This window comes from Saccopteryx bilineata, chromosome 10 (assembly GCF_036850765.1).
Source record: "Saccopteryx bilineata isolate mSacBil1 chromosome 10, mSacBil1_pri_phased_curated, whole genome shotgun sequence".
Taxonomy (NCBI): domain Eukaryota; kingdom Metazoa; phylum Chordata; class Mammalia; order Chiroptera; family Emballonuridae; genus Saccopteryx; species Saccopteryx bilineata.
Window position 1 is genome coordinate 10,595,496 of NC_089499.1, and position 16,618 is coordinate 10,612,113.

The window sequence follows — 16,618 nt, forward strand, 5'->3', positions numbered from 1 at the left end:
CCCAGTCTGGGTACATACAAGAATCAACAAATAAATGCAAAAATAAGTGGAACAACAAATCAATGTTTCTCTCTCTGCCATCCTCTCTCTAAAAGCAATAAATTTAAAAAGCTACACGTGCAACTGTGGATTATCATTGTAATTTAAATTGCTTAACAAATTCAAGTGGCATTGTTAGTTCTAAAATAAGTTCATCCACTAGATAAAGAATTAAAATCCTGAGTCTCAAATTGAGTAATATTTCTTAATAAAATCATCTTTCCACACAATTTTTTATGATTCACAATCAAGAGTGGAGAATTATAGAACCATGAGGCTAGACTAAAAACCTAATAATATAATGTTTCTGAACTGCTATTATAAATAATAAATAATACAAGTCACATTTTAAGTACTTGTTCAAAGAGATATATAATTCTAAAATGCATTATCCAGGGTTCTTTTTATTAAACAGACCACCCTGGGACTTTACAATTTTTGTTAAGTTCTTTGTCACAGGACTGAAATCTGTATTTGCTGGTCTGTGATTGGCATTTTGGAGAACAGGCAAAACAGTGAAGCACAGGTTGGCTCATCCAAGGTCAAGAATAGAATCATATTCCCAATCTCCCTAATATAATTTAAGTTCATGATCCTAACTGTTGTTCTAGTCAAATTCAAACTTTGAATTCTTATGAATATATATTTGATGTTCTTTGAAAATCTTAGGGACCTGTGGTGGCGCAGTGGATAAAGCGTCGACCTAGAAATGCTGAGGTCGCCGGTTCGAAACCCTGGGCTTGCCTGGTCAAGGCACATATGGGAGTTGATGCTTCCTGCTCCTCCCCCCTTCTCTCTCTCTCTCTCCTTTCTAAAAAAAATGAATAAAAAATAAAAAATAAAAAATAAAAAAAAAACAAAACAAAAAAACGTTAAAAAAAAAAAAAAAAAAGAAAATCTTAGGATGAAATAATTTAAGTCACACAGATGCAAAATATATAATCAACTACTAGGCTTTTTATCTTTATGTTTGTGCCAGCACAAATTTATTTAATTCAATAAAAATTTATTGAACTTTAATATTTATAAAGCCCCTTTAGGCTCCTACCAGACATTTGAGTAAAACAAAAGCTGTGTCCTCAATGAGCTAACAAAAAACTATACAAATAACTACACTAGAAAATATGGTCTAGGCCCTGGCCAGTTGGCTCAGTGGTAGAGCGTCGGCCTGGCGTGCAGGAGTCCCAGGTTCGATTCTCGGCCAGGGCACACAGGAGAAGCACCCATCTGCTTCTCCACCCCTCCCCCTCTCCTTCCTCTCTGTCTCTCTCTTCCTCTCCCGCAGCAGCCGAGGCTCCAATGGAGCAAAGATGGCCCGGGTGCTGAGGATGGCTCTGTGGCCTCTGCCTCAGGTGCTAGAATGGCTCTGGATGCAACAGAGAGACGACCCAGATGGGCAGAGCATCGCCCCCTGGTGGGCATGCCGGGTGGATCCTAGTCAGGCGCATGCGAGAGTCTGTCTGACTGCCTCCCCGTTTCCAGCTTTGGAAAAATGCAAAAAAAAAAAAAAAAGAAAGAAAGAAAATATGGTCTAAGTGCCATAAATAAAGTTTAGGAAAATACCAAGCACCTTTAAAGAAGGGAGATCACAATCTGTTTCGTATCTGAGACACTGACTTGAACTAAGCCATGAGGAGTGGAGGCGAGCAAGGAACACGTTTAGGAAACAAAGACATAGCTTGGCTGGAACCCAGTACACAGAAGGAAATACGACACCAAAGACAGACAGGAGGCACGCTGCCTGCAAAGGTTCTGAAGTCAGGCTAAGGGCATAGAATAAAGCCACTGTGTGTAGCTGTAATACAGACAAGGCTGTGCCTCCTGGGGATTAAAAGTATGTAATGAGATAAACCATGTTCAGAGCATACCAACAGAATGTGTTGCTAAAGCCTGCAATAATCCAGGAAAGAGATTAAGGAGGGTCTGAATGAGGTGGCTCCCAGGTGACAGTGGGAATGGAAAGGTGATATTGTACTTAGAATCTACTGGACTTGGTAACAGATTTGGCACTCAGTGCAATGGGGGGAGGGGGTCTGAAAGATCATGCCATAGTTCTGAATCTGGATGACCAGAAGAACCCTAATAAAAGTGTCCTAATGAAAACAGGAAAGTCAAAAGGAAGAACTGAGCATTCTGTATTGTTCAGTTCAGGGAAAGGAAGGTGGAAATAAGATCCTGGTCTGGACACCCATTACAGGAACCAGGTGTAAACATCTGGCACACAATTAGACATGTCAAGAGGGCTCCATAATGAGGATGAGTCAAGGAGTGTGAATAAACAAGACAAAAAATGGGAACGAAGATGAAGATAGAATCTTGGGAAATGCCTACTTTTAAAGAATAAGAAAAAGAGAACCTAATAAAAGCAACAAGCAGAATGTCATGAGTTAGGGAAGTCTGGTAAGAGTTTTAAAAGGAGTAGCCATCTTTGAGTGTCAAACACTGACGTGGACCCGAGAAAGATAACTACAGAGAAAAATAAAAGCCCACTGGGATAGTAGTTCTGTGATTTTTTAAAGAAACAGACAGTGAAGGTCTGGGAGATAGCAACAGAGAAGAGTCACTAAATTTAGCAGTCTTTTAAAAGACAGAAATCCACTCTCTTATCTCCAAGAACTACAGTTAAATTCTAACATAAATCCTGTAGGGGACTGGTAAATCCAGTGGAAGGGAAGAGAGGGGGAAAAATCCCTTATTTATACTACTTGATGATTCCCATGGTGTAAATATTACCACGTGGCCGATTTCAAGCTGCCAATGGGTGTCAAAATTCCTGAAAATTTAGCAATGGCTGCCAGTACAAGCCAACTACAGCACCGCAAACCACCTATTTTATCGTCTACTCTGCCACTGAGCAAATCTGTGACAGCTTTCCTCAACACTCAACTGATAATCATTCTCTGGGACAACTGTACGGCAATTCACAGAAGTCTACGTTACTCTCGTTATATTTAGCTCTCTGAACTGTATTGCAACTAAAAAGGACCAGATGTTGAAAGCCAATGGCTCCCAGGCATGTCTGTCTGCACTAAGTGAATCACAAAGGAAAAAATAAGAATCATAGGCTCCAAAAGACATTCCTAAGACTTTTATAATTTTTTTCTTTGTTAGTGTCATCTTTCCATCTAAACCTGAAATGTCTTAGGGATAAGAAACTTGATTCAAGACTTCTGTTTTTCCACAATCCACTTGCCTGTTGAGATAGTTCTATTGTTGATTAACCAAAACACTTCTTTTAAAAAGAGAGTTCTGTCAATGCAAGGGTTATATAAGTGTCAATTGAGAAAGCTGAAGAAACAAGAACCAAGTACCCCAAACGAATTCCATCCTAGTAAGAGGCAGCAGAGATATGGGGAAAGCACCTTAAGACTAAACCCAACCCTGGCTAGTTGGCTCGGTGGTAGAGCATCGGCCAGGTGTGGGGATGTCCTGGGTTTGATTGTAGATCAGGGCACACAGGAGAAGCGCCCATCTTGTTTCTCCACCCTTCCCACTCCCACCTCTGCGCCTCTCTCTCTCTCTCTCTCTCTCTCTCTCTCTCTCCTCTTGCAGCCATGGCTCCATTGGAGGGAGTTGGCCCCAGGCACTGAGAATGACTCCACGGTCTTCCAGCTAAGAAGAGCTTGGTTGCTGAGCAATGGAGCAACACTCCAGATAGGCAGAGCATTGTCCCTAATGGGCTTGCTGGGTGGATCCCAGTGGCAGTGTATGCAGGAGTCTGTCTCTGCCTCCCTCTCACTGAAAAAAACAACAAAAATGACTAAATCCAGACACCTAGGGGCTCCAATTCAGCCCTCCTACTTACGAGCAGGGTGCTCATAGCCTCCCAGTCGCAGGTGTAATTGAAAAAGGGGAACAGCAATACCTAGCACACAGGGTCAACCTTAGGTTTAATATGAGCACATTCAGGGAACACCCAGCAGGAGCACGTACTTGCTGTCCTTCTTGGTACAGTTCAGAAGGCCATACTAGTTTGGACACTGCATACTGCTCAAGTGTACTTATTGCCAAGAGTACCAAGAAGGCTCACTTGAGTTGTGGCACTCTAACTAGTCAGCTGCTAAGAAGTTTTTATAGTCTGTCCCCAGTGACCTCCAGCCATCACCCAAAGCCACAAATTCCTTTCATGGTTGAACCCTGGACTCCTGAGCCCCACAACAAGGAGACAAGAGTCCACATAAAAACAGTCTCAAAACAGCTAAAAACAGTATGACAAACTACAAGGAAAGAAGCAACCAGTTAGGTTCCTACTTGTGTCCACGTGACATTCAGTAGCTCACCTGAATAAGGAAGTTCAAAACAAACCAAAACAGTGGACTTATTTACATTAATTGAAACGCAGGGGAAGAACTTACATAGTTTCTAATATTTCACAACTCCCTCTCCCACATAAACATGTTTAAAAAAAATTTTATTGATTGATTTTAGCGAGAGGGGAGAGAGACAGACAGACAGACAGGAATATAGATCTGTTCCTATATGTGCCCTGACCAGGGATCAAACCAACAACCTTTGCACCTGGACACGATGCTACAACCCACTGAGCAATCCTGCCAGGGCCACACATCTTTCTAAATACCCTTCTCTTCCCAGAACTTCACGTTATTTTCTATCATTTAGATTATGTTTCATATGCAAATTTATCCAGACATCAGTAAAATTGCTATCAAAATTTTATACATAGGGGAGCACAGAAGTAGATTCACTCTCTGACATAAACAACTAGCCTTGAGAAATAAGGAACTAATGTTCTTGGTAGTTTACCTTTTCCACTGATTAGCTACTACTATACCACTCACAAAAATTAGGGGATATTTCAAAATGAATATGAAGCAATATAAAAAAAGCAGCATTTGATTTTTTTTATTAAATAAGAACATCAGAAAAGCAAATGACAAGATAAAGAAAGTTGTTCAATTATGCAAATGTGATGCAAAACCAACTTTTATTTCATTGGTGAAAATGCACTAGACAAAAGCCTGTAAGTACTACCTGCCCGTTCCCCATCCCCTAATTTTTGTGAGTAGTGTATTTTGTCTACATGAAATTAGTTCGAAGTAGAAAAGAATAACAGTATATTTGTATAGCCAAGAGCTTCACATTTGACATGTCTTCCAACTTTCATATAGTTTTCTGCTATTTGTGGGGCGCGCGCGCACACACACAGTTCTCTAGTAAGCCAGAACACTTACTTGGAAGCAAAGGGGAGATAGCGATTTGAAAAATTATCAATTCTGAACCTGCTATCCACCTTGTGTTAAATCTAAAACGTATTTGTAAAGTAAACGTTTTCTGAAACCCAAAGCATATATCCACTCCCCTCACGCCCTTTCCCTCACGACGGGCTCCGCCTTCCCGGGACCCTGCTCCGGCCCCGCGGCTCCGAGGCTGAGCCCGGTTCTCCATCCTCCGGGGCCCCCAGGGAACGCCGGCGCTCCTCCAGGCGGGGGACAGGCGCGGCCCACGCGGCACTTTCTGGCGGCCCGGGCGGGACAGAGCACAGCGATTATCTGAAGAGGGAAGCCGCGCTCGGAGGTGGGCAGAGCGACTCGGCCGTTTCCTGTGACCGAGTCAGGTGCAGGGACGGCCGCCGGCCGCGCTGGGGCAGGGCCGGGGTCCGAGGCCACGGTGCCCCGCAGGAGCGCCTCCGCGGGCGCCGAGCCCGGGCCTGGGTCCCGGGCCACCCTCGCCGCCGTCCCGCGGAGACGCTTACGCAACAGGCGGCGGTCCCTGCACGCTGGGGTCCAGCGGCCGAGCGGGCCGGACTTCTCCCCCGGGCGGCGCGAGGGACGGCCAAGCGAGTCCTCGGCGCTGCCCGCCCGGCAGCAGCCCTGGCTCACGTGGAGGACCCGAGCCCCACCAGTCCCGGCCGCACTCACCTTTCACCAGTGTCCTCGTCCTCCGCCGCCATTGCCGCCGTCGCTACGCAAGCACGGAGCCGTGTCTCCTAGCCGGCTCACAGGCCGACTGGGCCGCTCCGGCCACCGCCGCCGCCCTTAACGCCGCCGCCGCCGCCCACGCATGCGTCGCCCCTCCCCTCGCACTACCCAGCGGCGCGGCCGCGCGCAGGCGCGTGCCTGGCCATCCTCCCCCTGCCCCCAGCCACCTGCCACGCCTGCGTCATCCTCCCTTACGCGCTCTGCTGTGGGCGCGGTGTGGGCCAGTCAACCGGAGGTTCTGGTGGGACTCACCTGGCAGTTATGTAGTAACTAATTTCAATAATGACTGTATTAATGCATCATCCGCTGGTACTGACTGTCAGGTACCAGGCAGGCATCTGCTCCTACCCTGGGACTGAGGCCCGACCTTGCCCTGTTAGAGCCGAGATAGTATCCGATTGATGCTTAATGGCGAATGGAAATGTTGAAATGGAAATGATAGCGGCCTCTGCCAACCCTTCCCTGCAGGTGGGTAGCCAAGGGGTGGAGGAAGACTCCCAGGACCCTTCAGTCAGTCCATATCCACTGCGCTAGACGCTGAGGATACAGGAGTGGTCAAAACCAACTCCTGTCCTCCCCTGCTCTGTAAACACGGAGGGGTGTAAAGAATGCTTATAGGCACTAGAGTTCTTGAAGGGGAATCACTAAGGTAAACGTCAACATTTTTTGGTCTGTTTTAAAGTCGCTGAGCCATCGCACAGTGCCTGCTTTTGTAATTATACCACGCCTTACCATTCATCTGTTGTATTTACTGTGTGCCTGCTATGTGCCCACTCTATTCTAGGTGCTGAGAAAGTATTGAAATAGGGGTTGTGCTTTTAGGGAACCAGTGCTAATGTATTACCCTTTATTTTATTTTATTCTAATTTTTACTTATAAAATTTAGAGGGAGAGACAGAAATATCAATCTGTTTCTATATGTGCCCTAACCAGGAATTGAACCTGCAACCTCTGTGCATCAGGATGATGCTCAACCTACCGAGCTATCCGGTCAGGACACCCTTTATTTTTAACGCACGCAGTTCATTGCTCTCTTTCCCTAATTCTCCTCCCTCACTACAGCCTTTCTCTCCTCTGAGTCCCCATAATTCAGACTCTCTTTATTGCCCTTAGATTCTCAGCCTCTTACCTACTTTTTAATGGACATTAGTGAATATCCTCCCAGCTATACTGCAAGTTCTTTGAGGATAGAGATGGTGTTTTCTGTGATATAGAGAAATAAACCACTCATAATCCTTGAGCACATAGTCATAACATATATTTTGTGGTATTTGATCAAATTTATAAATATCTTAGGGAAGATTAGGACATACAAAAACACTTTTATGGTATTACTAGAGACTTACAGTGTATCTGCGCTATAGAAACTGACCCTCTACAATCTCCACCTCTCAGAATGTATCTAGATTAGGGGCACCTTCTTCTCTGTTGGATAGGCTGGTTGTTGGGGTTACTATTGCCTGGAGTACAGTCTGAGCCCAGTGGTACTGAGTTCAGTAACAAAACCCAAAGATGTGGTGGCAATTCTTGCAGCACCTTAAGACAGAGATCTTTGTGGACCTGCAGAAAGCCACAAATGGACGATATCAGGTTTGAAAAAGGATTACGGATCCTACCAACATTAAAATAATAGTGAAGCAATATTACAAACAGCTTTATGCCAGTAAATTTGACAACTTAGATAAAATAGACAAAGTATTTAAAGGAAATAACTTGCCAAAACTGGCCAATAAAAAAGAAAATGTGAATAGCTCAATATCTATTTTTTTTTCAATTCCCACAAAGAAAAGATTTTTGTTTTTTGTTTCTCAAATAGTTCATTAATTACTCCCTGTGATGGAGTTAGATGGTCACAAGTTCTTCCGGCCTTTAGCTCCTTCCTGGCACCATACCAGCCTCATGCCCTTCTGAGGAAGGCGCACATCTAATCATGGACTAGGTTAGGATAGAAAGGACCAACTATTTCCACTCAAATCAGAACGAGTCTGATGAGCCAGTTTCTGCTCCAGAACTCTCTGTGGCTGAGGCTGTCAAGCCTGTGTCGCAGCTCAACTTTTCTCTCCCCATCCCACCCTCTCCCTCCTTCCCACAGCTGCACTCCCTGAACGTGACATTGTGTCAGAGACCGCTTCCTGCGGGTTCCAACCTGGGACGCACCTTCTCATTTTTATTTAATGACCAGCACGACCATGGGGCTTAGGTACCGAGAAGGGTGGAAAGGTTATGAGGTGTGGTTTGTATATATATTACTGTTAGAGTCGGTCACAACAGGCCGACGTTCATAGGAAAGTGTGCTCTCTCTCACAGCACACGCCTGCAAAGGAGGAGAGTTGCTGGAATGTAGGGGAAGGATAGTTGGGAGCGGTTAGATGAGCACAAGCGTGCATGTGGGAGAAAGGGATCCCAGTGACATAGAGTGACAGTTGCATGATGCCGTGTCCTCCTCTGCCACCACAGTTTGTAGCAGTTCCGACTCTAAGAAGGGAGGTGTGTGGTTGAGTGTCTAGAAGTACAGCGGGGCCCAAATCTTTGCCATGAACACCTGATCAAAAATCAGCTAGTCATGACCCCGTAATCGTCCCCAAGCTTGTACCAGCTCCCATTCTAATGTCCTCCTAATACTTCTCATGACTCCTAAGGAAAACCAAACTTAGAGAAGAAAGTCATAGAAGTGTTTGTCCTGTTTCAAGCTCAAATGCCAGTGGAGAAAAGAGAGAGGCAAGGAAGGGACCAGAGGGGCTAGCGTTCCGTTTCCAGCCCTATCGCTCGGCCCCAGGAATTTGACGTCATGATTTGAGGAGTGAAATTTAAGTGACCCTTTTTCTCCACCTTTCATTTCCTTTGATTAAAATGAGAAGTTCTGGGTTTTTATTTTCAGTAGAATTAGTGCTTTTTAAAAGGAGTTTTTCCTACAATATTTCAGCTTTTATTTTTTCTTCTGGTTGTTTTCTTTCTGATCAGTCCATGCTGAAATAATAGGCATCCTCATTAATCAGGAAAGTGTTGCCCTCCAAAATGTTCATGTTGAAAATGTCAGTTGCCTTTCTCTGTATCTGAACTCCCAAGAGCAAAACCTGCCTATGTGGTCATTATTTATGCCACAAAACACTGTAGCAGGGGCAGGTTTATAAAGTAGCGGGACGTGTTCATACGCATAATTCTCTCTGACATTAATGTTGCCTCACCATTTTGAAAATGCATCCTTCGGTTTAATACAGCTTATTGACTATCCATTCTGTTTAGTCTGCACTTGTGGCAGGAAGCAAACAGCAATTGTTGTCTTGGCTCTATTACATTTTATGACAAGTGGGAAATATCTGTTTGTGATGCAATAAATGCTTGGTTTAAGTAACTCAGCAAATTGGCTTATTTGGCTTTAGCTCTGCAGGGATGCACAGAAGGAACAATTTTCACCCACCATCGATTCCACACTGAAATATGTTATGATTGCTGATACCCATATCTGGAAGAACTTTGTGGTGGTCTGAGTGAATGAGCAGTTACTGAAAATGCTATTCTAAGTCAGTGCAAAACTAGCCAGGATCTTGTTGCTTACCTATGTGACCGGAGCTGGCTCTTGTCAGTTCGTGAGAGTCTATTGTTAAATAGTCAAGAACTTTGTGAACTAGATGTTAAGCCTTGGAGCTTTGAAATTAGGAGTATTTACACCACAGAAATTGGCAATTACTTCAATTGGTGGGTTTTTTTTTTTTTTTGAGAGCTGGTCACCAACACACCACTGCCTATTCTGCCTCAGTGTAGCGGAGCTACAAAGGAGATGGCAGGCTAAGGAAGTTAAGTTTCACAAGGAAAAGTGAATAAACAGATGTAGACTGAAAACACAAAGAAATAGATGACAAAGGTATAACGACTTTCTGTAACAGTACCCAGGTATAGATAAGTACATTCAAGCATTTGAAAGGTAGATACTGGTTATTAGAACAAGCCAGTATGGTAATGACTCATGAAAGTGAGTCTCAAATAAGGCTTGTTCTCTTTTAAATACATAGCACAAAGCACAGTGGTTATCACAAACTAAACACCCACATAAGCACAGTCCAGTGTTAAGCAAATTTTCTGAAAGAAAGGACACTCTAGTAGAAAGTAATGGAAGGGGCAGCCCAGGCAGGAATGCAATAGAAAAAATGACTTGTAGCTCCATAACAATGATGAGCTTCAAGAAATTCAGTCGAACAGCATAATTTGCTCTGCACTTTTATTTTGATAGATGCTACAAATCAGTTTATGAAGACTTTTTTAGTTGTGCTGATGAATGTACATTTAATAGCTAAATTTAGGGCTTTCCTTCTTTGAAATCTGGTGTTACTTAGCTACCCTTCCCTCTTCTTAGTGTAGTCTCTGATATAACCTTTCAGCTGCAGCTGGGGGAAATAGACTGTTATTAACTATCTCTTGGGTTCAGTATAACGTACAGTGTCTGTATTGATGTATGCTACTTTTGTACTATTAACTAACTCATCAGTTTCATTTAGGCCATCATTTATGTGCACATGTTCATTCTTGTCCTGGGGGAAAGTTATCTGTACACAGAAGTGATAATCTTAGTCATAACTAACACATGTAGCTATACTATATTTTTGTATTAAAAGTTCATTTTTTAGGCCCTGGCCGGTTGGCTCAGCGGTAGAGCGTCGGCCTGGCATGTGGGGGACCCTGGTTCGATTCCCAGCCAGGGCACATAGGAGAAGCACCAATTTGCTTCTCCACCCCCCCCCCCACTCCTTCCTCTCTGTCTCTCTCTTCCCCTCCCGCAGCCGAGGCTCCATTGGAGCAAAGATGGGCCCTGGCCGGTTGGCTCAGCGGTAGAGCGTCGGCCTAGCGTGTGGAGGACCTGGGTTCGATTCCCGGCCAGGGCACATAGGAGAAGCGCCCATTTGCTTCTCCACCCCTCCGCCGCGCCTTCCTCTCTCTCTCTCTCTTCCCCTCCCGCAGCCAAGGCTCCATTGGAGCAAAGATGGCCCGGGCGCTGGGGATGGCTCTGTGGCCTCTGCCCCAGGCGCTAGAGTGGCTCTGGTTGCAACATGGCGACACCCAGGAGGGTCGCAACATGGCGACGCCCAGGATGGGCAGAGCATCGCCCCCTGGTGGGCAGAGCATTGCCCCCTGGTGGGCGTGCCAGGTGGATCCCGGTCGGGCGCATACGGGAGTCTGTCTGACTGTCTCTCCCTGTTTCCAGCTTCAGAAAAAATGAAAAAAAAAAAAAAAAAAAGATGGCCCAGGCGCTGGGATGGCTCCTTGGCCTCTGCCCCAGGCCATGGAGTGGCTCTGGTCGCGGCAGAGCGACGCCCTGGAGGGGCAGAGCATCGCCCCCTAGTGGGCAGAGCATCGCCCCTGGTTGGCGTGCTGGGTGGATCGCGTGCTGGGTGGATCCCGGTCGGGCGCATGCGGGAGTCTGTCTGACTGTCTCTCCCCGTTTCCAGCTTCAGAAAAATACAAAAAAAAAAAAAAAAGTTCATTTTTTAATATAGTAAAACCTTTTGAACATGAGATTACACAAAAATGATTTACCAAAATAATTAAACTCTCAATAATGAACTTGTCTATAAACCTAGTGTTCCTTCCTGAGTCCAGCCAATCCAACAGATCACTACATCTGAATCTGGTCATGGACCATTGAAGAAACATCAGCATCCTTGTCAGTGGCTGCAGTTGGTTATACTTTAATTAATATGCTTACCAGCTTTGACTGGGTTGTTGGTCCTATCTCACTTGAAATATAATAATTCCTTAAGAGTAGAGATGTGTTCTCCACTTCCTTTATAAATCCCAGAAGTACTTAGAACTATATTGTCATCTGTATACTGTGGGGACCAAATCAACTCTTTTTATTGAGTTACAGCTCAAGTTTAATACCTGCAAAGAATTAAAAATGCTACCTGATTAAGACAATTGATCTTTTCATCACTCTTAACAGCTAATATTATTTTCATTATATAAATAGGAAATCAGAGAATAGAGAGGTTCTCTTACTTATCAACAATTATACAAGAGAGATGATAGCAAGAACTTAGAAGACATTTCTGTTTCTTTTATGCCCTAGAATGGTGGTGGCTGTCCCGTGAGGTGGTAGTGGGTTGATAAAGGACTGTCCTACTATACATCCCCGTTACTAAGTGTCGGGATCAAGGGAGCATCCAAAAGAAGTCACTCACACACGTTTGTGTCTTTCTACAATGCCAGGTTTATTAGGGGAGACTTCTCCAATAAGCCAATAAATTCACACACAGAGGAGGGGAGCTTATGTGATAGAAGCCAACAGAACCAACATCTGGTGTGAAGTCCTGGTCACTGGCAATGTCCACAGGTGGAGGGGGCGGCGTGGGTTTCAAGCCAGGTAGCTAGAGTGGCTGCACACATCAGGTGGAGTGGAAGTTGGGCAGGTCTCTGGGCATGACCCATGGTACAGTCAAGCTCCAACATGGAATGGTTGGAGCTCTGAGTTCTGATAGCCAATAATGGGTGGAGAGGTCCCACTCCTATTGGTCCAGATAGAGTCCTTATCTGGGTGTCTAGACTTGTGGTTTTGGGCGTTCCAGGCACCTCCCAACGGCACTCCTGTTATACCTCATTACCTTAGTCTTGATATAGCACTTGACATAACTGTCATGGCTGACAGTGACTCTATATTGGATTGTCCAAAGTCTCAATAAGTTCACTCTGCTCTTGTCCTATAAACTAAAGCACTCTCCTGGAATTGTGTTTCTAACAAGGGTGACAGATTTGCCTCTTTTGCAGGGCAGTTGAAAGGAGTGAGCAATGTGACTGTGAACCTGACACGACTAGTTTCGTCAGCCTTCTTAATGTGGAGCAATAACCATTGGGCTACCAGCCAAACATATACTTTGGAGCCATAATGTGACTCTCACCAGCCAGGCACTCTCATCCCATTGCCAGTCAGCCCCTCCAAGTAATGCTGTAACCAGTAAATTAGAAAAACTGAGACCACAGCTATCGTTTACGTTTGTAAATACACGTGGGACCTTTAATTGTAAGAATGCTGCGTCCACTGTTTTTGCCCAGATTCAGTTCTGAGGATCAGAGCCAACGGATTCTTTTTCACCCTAACTGGAAACTTGGAAATCAAGTTGGTCCAGTCATATAAACATGTAAAAGTAAAACCAAATTCTGCTAAAAAAAAAAAAAAAAAAAAAAAAAAAAATTAGGCTCCTAGCCATAAATCTTCCAACCTATTAGGAAATTAAGAATGATCTCAGATTTAGGCCATAGAATTTCATTTAAAAAATAAACTAGCCTGACCCATGGTGGTAGTAGATAAAGTGTTGCCCTGAATGCTGTGGTCACCGGTTCAAAACCCTGGGCTTGTCTGGTCAAGGCACATACGGGAAGCAACTAGTAGGAGTTGATGCTTCCTGCTCCTCCCCCCTTTCTCTCTCTCTCTCTAAAATCCATAATAATAAAAATAAAATAAAATAAATTAAAAAAACAAAATTTGCTTTGATTATGATAGATGATAAATAGATACATAGGTATAGCCTCTTTTTTTTCTCCTCTCGAGTATTTTCCAAATAACTGTAATTATGTTATTTTGTTGAAAACAAATGAAGAGAAAACAATTGTCACTCTAGATAAAAGATATTAAATTCCAAAGCAAGAGAAAATAAAGGTCTCGTATTAATTTTTAACCATTTTATAACTTATGGAAGAGTGATTGCCAGGCTTAGTTAACAATTCAGGCCCCTGAATCCAGAATGAGATGTTTTATTCTTCACGTAACTGCAATTCTTAATCTCTTCTTTTCCAGTTGTGTGAATTATTCCTGCATCTTATTCTTTTTTCAAATGGAATATTTTTTTTCTCTTGAGAGAAAAACAATGAGACATTAAATACTTCCTTTTGAATTATTTTTTAGCACTTGAAATATAGATTTAATTCCAAAACTAATGTTTGCACTTCAAATAGCATACAAATCAGGATTTGAATTAAAAACCCTGGAGCTATGACAGAAATATAGTATTGTTTTAAATTGAAATGTTTTTAACATGTAAATGACTTAAATTACATTAATATAATTTTTTGTCATCTATGTATACTCCTGCTTCTTTGGAGTTGTTAGAATAACAATGTATTAAAAACAAAAAAACAAAAAACAAAATATTTAACATTAAAAGCACATGTTAGTACCTCTTTATAATTATATAATTAAAAATATAAAAGTAAACATATCATAATCAGTTTCCCATTGCTGTTCCCTATTGTAGACTTTATAAACACTATACACATAGGCTGCACTGAATTGATAAAGTTTTTCTTCAATAATTAAATTAACCTTAGCTTACTATACCAAATTCTATAAACTTGACATTTTTTTAAACGTTCAACTCTTGTAATAACACTTAACCCTAAAACACAAACACACTATTTAGCTGTGCAAAACTATTTTCCTTAGCTATATTATTCTATAAGCTTCTTTCCTATTATTTTTTATAACATTTTTCAGGGTCAGGATCTCAGTATCCCTGTCTTCCACCTCCACATCTTGTCCCCCTGGTCTCCAGGGGCAATAACACACATGGAGCTATCACTGCCAAAGACAACAATGCCTTCTTCTGGAACACCTCCCGAAGGACCTGCCCAGGGCTCTTCTAGAGGAGGTGTCTCTCTTTCCAGAAATATGTCCATGGTGGTCTCCTTGGTTTGTTTCTTATTTCCATCGTAGACTTGCTTGTCAGCAGTTAGTGCACCATGCACATTCCTCTTTATTCATGAAAACCTTTCAGTGTTGGGGTCCATGTTTTCAAACTTTTTTTTTTTTTTTTGTATTTTTCTGAAGCTGGAAACCGGGAGAGACAGTCAGACAGACTCCCGCATGCGCCCGACCGGGATCCACCCAGCACACCCACCAGGGGGCGACGCTCTGCCCACCAGGGGGCGATGCTCTGCCCCTCCGGGGCGTCGCTCTGTTGCGACCAGAGCCACTCTAGCACCTGGGGCAGAGGCCAAAGAGCCATCCCCAGCGCCCAGGCCATCTCTGCTCCAATGGAGCCTTGGCTGCAGGAGGAGAAGAGAGAGAGAGGAAGGAGAGGAGGAGGGGTGGAGAAGCAGATGGGCGCTTCTCCTGTGTGCCCTGGCCGGGAATCGAACCTGGGACTTCTGCACTCCAGGCCTACGCTCTACCACTGAGCCAACCGGCCAGGGCTGTTTTCAAACTTTTAAAGGAGATTCTTGAGGTCTACGAAAGCTCCTGCTAAATCCTTCACTGTGCATTTTCTTGCGGGGGGGGGGGGGGGGGGGGGCGAGGTGTCTTCTTGTCTTCTTTTTCTTTTGTAGTCTCCTTTTTTCTTGCCTTTTCTTCACATTCCTATTCCAGTTCCAACAACTTCTCATTATTCAGTCCGTCAGGAACCACCTCTAGGAACTCCTCAATGTCACCATCATCCACACTCAGGTTAAAGTCGTTTGCCGCCTCAACCACAGACTTGTTGGTTTTTTGCAACCTCCTCATCCTTGGCCAATCCTTTGAACTCATGGACAAACTTCTTGAGTGTTTTCTTCCAGATGCCATTCATACATTCCTTGATGACATCACCCCAAGCACAAGCAAGGTTCTTGATGCAGCCATCGATGTTGTAATTCTTCCAGAATTGCATCAGTGTCTTCCTCCGTTGCAGCAAAAGCCTGGGCAAAGGTTGTCCCCAGGTAGCAGCCCTTGAAAGCTGCTTCGATCCATTGGCTGGATCAAGAGGTACTGTTTGGAAGGGGAAACACACTTTCGATAATGGGATGAAGATCACCAGTAAAAGGAGGCTATCTGGAAGTCTTTTCAACAATGTGTAACATCTAGAAAGGCATGTTCTCTAAACAATACTTCTTCATTTTGTTGGCATAACAGTTCAGAAGGGCATCTTGGAAGAGCAGCCAGGTCACCCATGACTTCTTACTGCCCCTGCAGGACCCTGGCAGTGTGTGCCCACTGATTCACTTGGAGGCCCTGGACTCTCACTGCGCCAGGTGACAAAGGGTTTCAATCTGGAGCTGCAACACTGACCCCAAATAAAACTCTCATCCTGTCCTTAAAAGCCTTGAAACCTGGCACAGACCTGTCCTCCTCATGGATGCAAGACCTTCCCAGCATCCATTTCCAGAACAGGGAGTTCTCATCCATAATGAACATTTGCTCCGGCAAGTAATTTTCCTCCTTGATCGGCAAACATCTAGAGTTTCCAAAAATTATTCCGCTGCCTCCACATCAGCTCTCACAGACTCACCGCTCACTTTCACGTGATGTTATGAATAACAATTCTTGAACTATTTAAAACCCCCAACTTCATAGTCGGGTCCAGCCTTTTTGTTCAGCATGGCAAACAGACTTTTTGCTGTGGCTGTGATTGTCATGACGCTGAGAGGGACACGGTTCCGGGTCAGGTCCTCAATCCAGGTCATCATCTCCATGTCTGATACAGGCCCTTCTCAAATGTCTGATGGTCTTATTGCCTCAGTGAAGCCTTATTGACTCAGTGAGGCTGATCCTCTAACAGCTCCCATAGCTTAGTTCTTCAAGGGTGGATCTGGGGCGGAATGGGACACACTTGAGTGGTGAGCAATAACCATCACTGGTTTTCCAACATTGTAGTCCTTAATCAGTTTTAATTTTGTTTCCA

The 16,618-nt window shown here is 44.0% G+C and overlaps 1 protein-coding gene across 1 annotated transcript in view; it reads right to left on the bottom strand.

Annotated features, from left to right (window-relative positions):
• The window catches only part of ABHD5 (abhydrolase domain containing 5, lysophosphatidic acid acyltransferase), a 34,295-nt gene extending 28,229 nt beyond the window's left edge, over nt 1–6,066 (bottom strand). Inside the window, exon 1 of the mRNA XM_066244812.1 lies at nt 5,919–6,066. Within this exon, the coding sequence (XP_066100909.1) occupies nt 5,919–5,950 (32 nt within the window). The 5' untranslated portion in view covers nt 5,951–6,066. The remainder of the gene's footprint in view (nt 1–5,918) is intronic.
• Nucleotides 6,067–16,618: the final 10,552 nt, after the last annotated feature.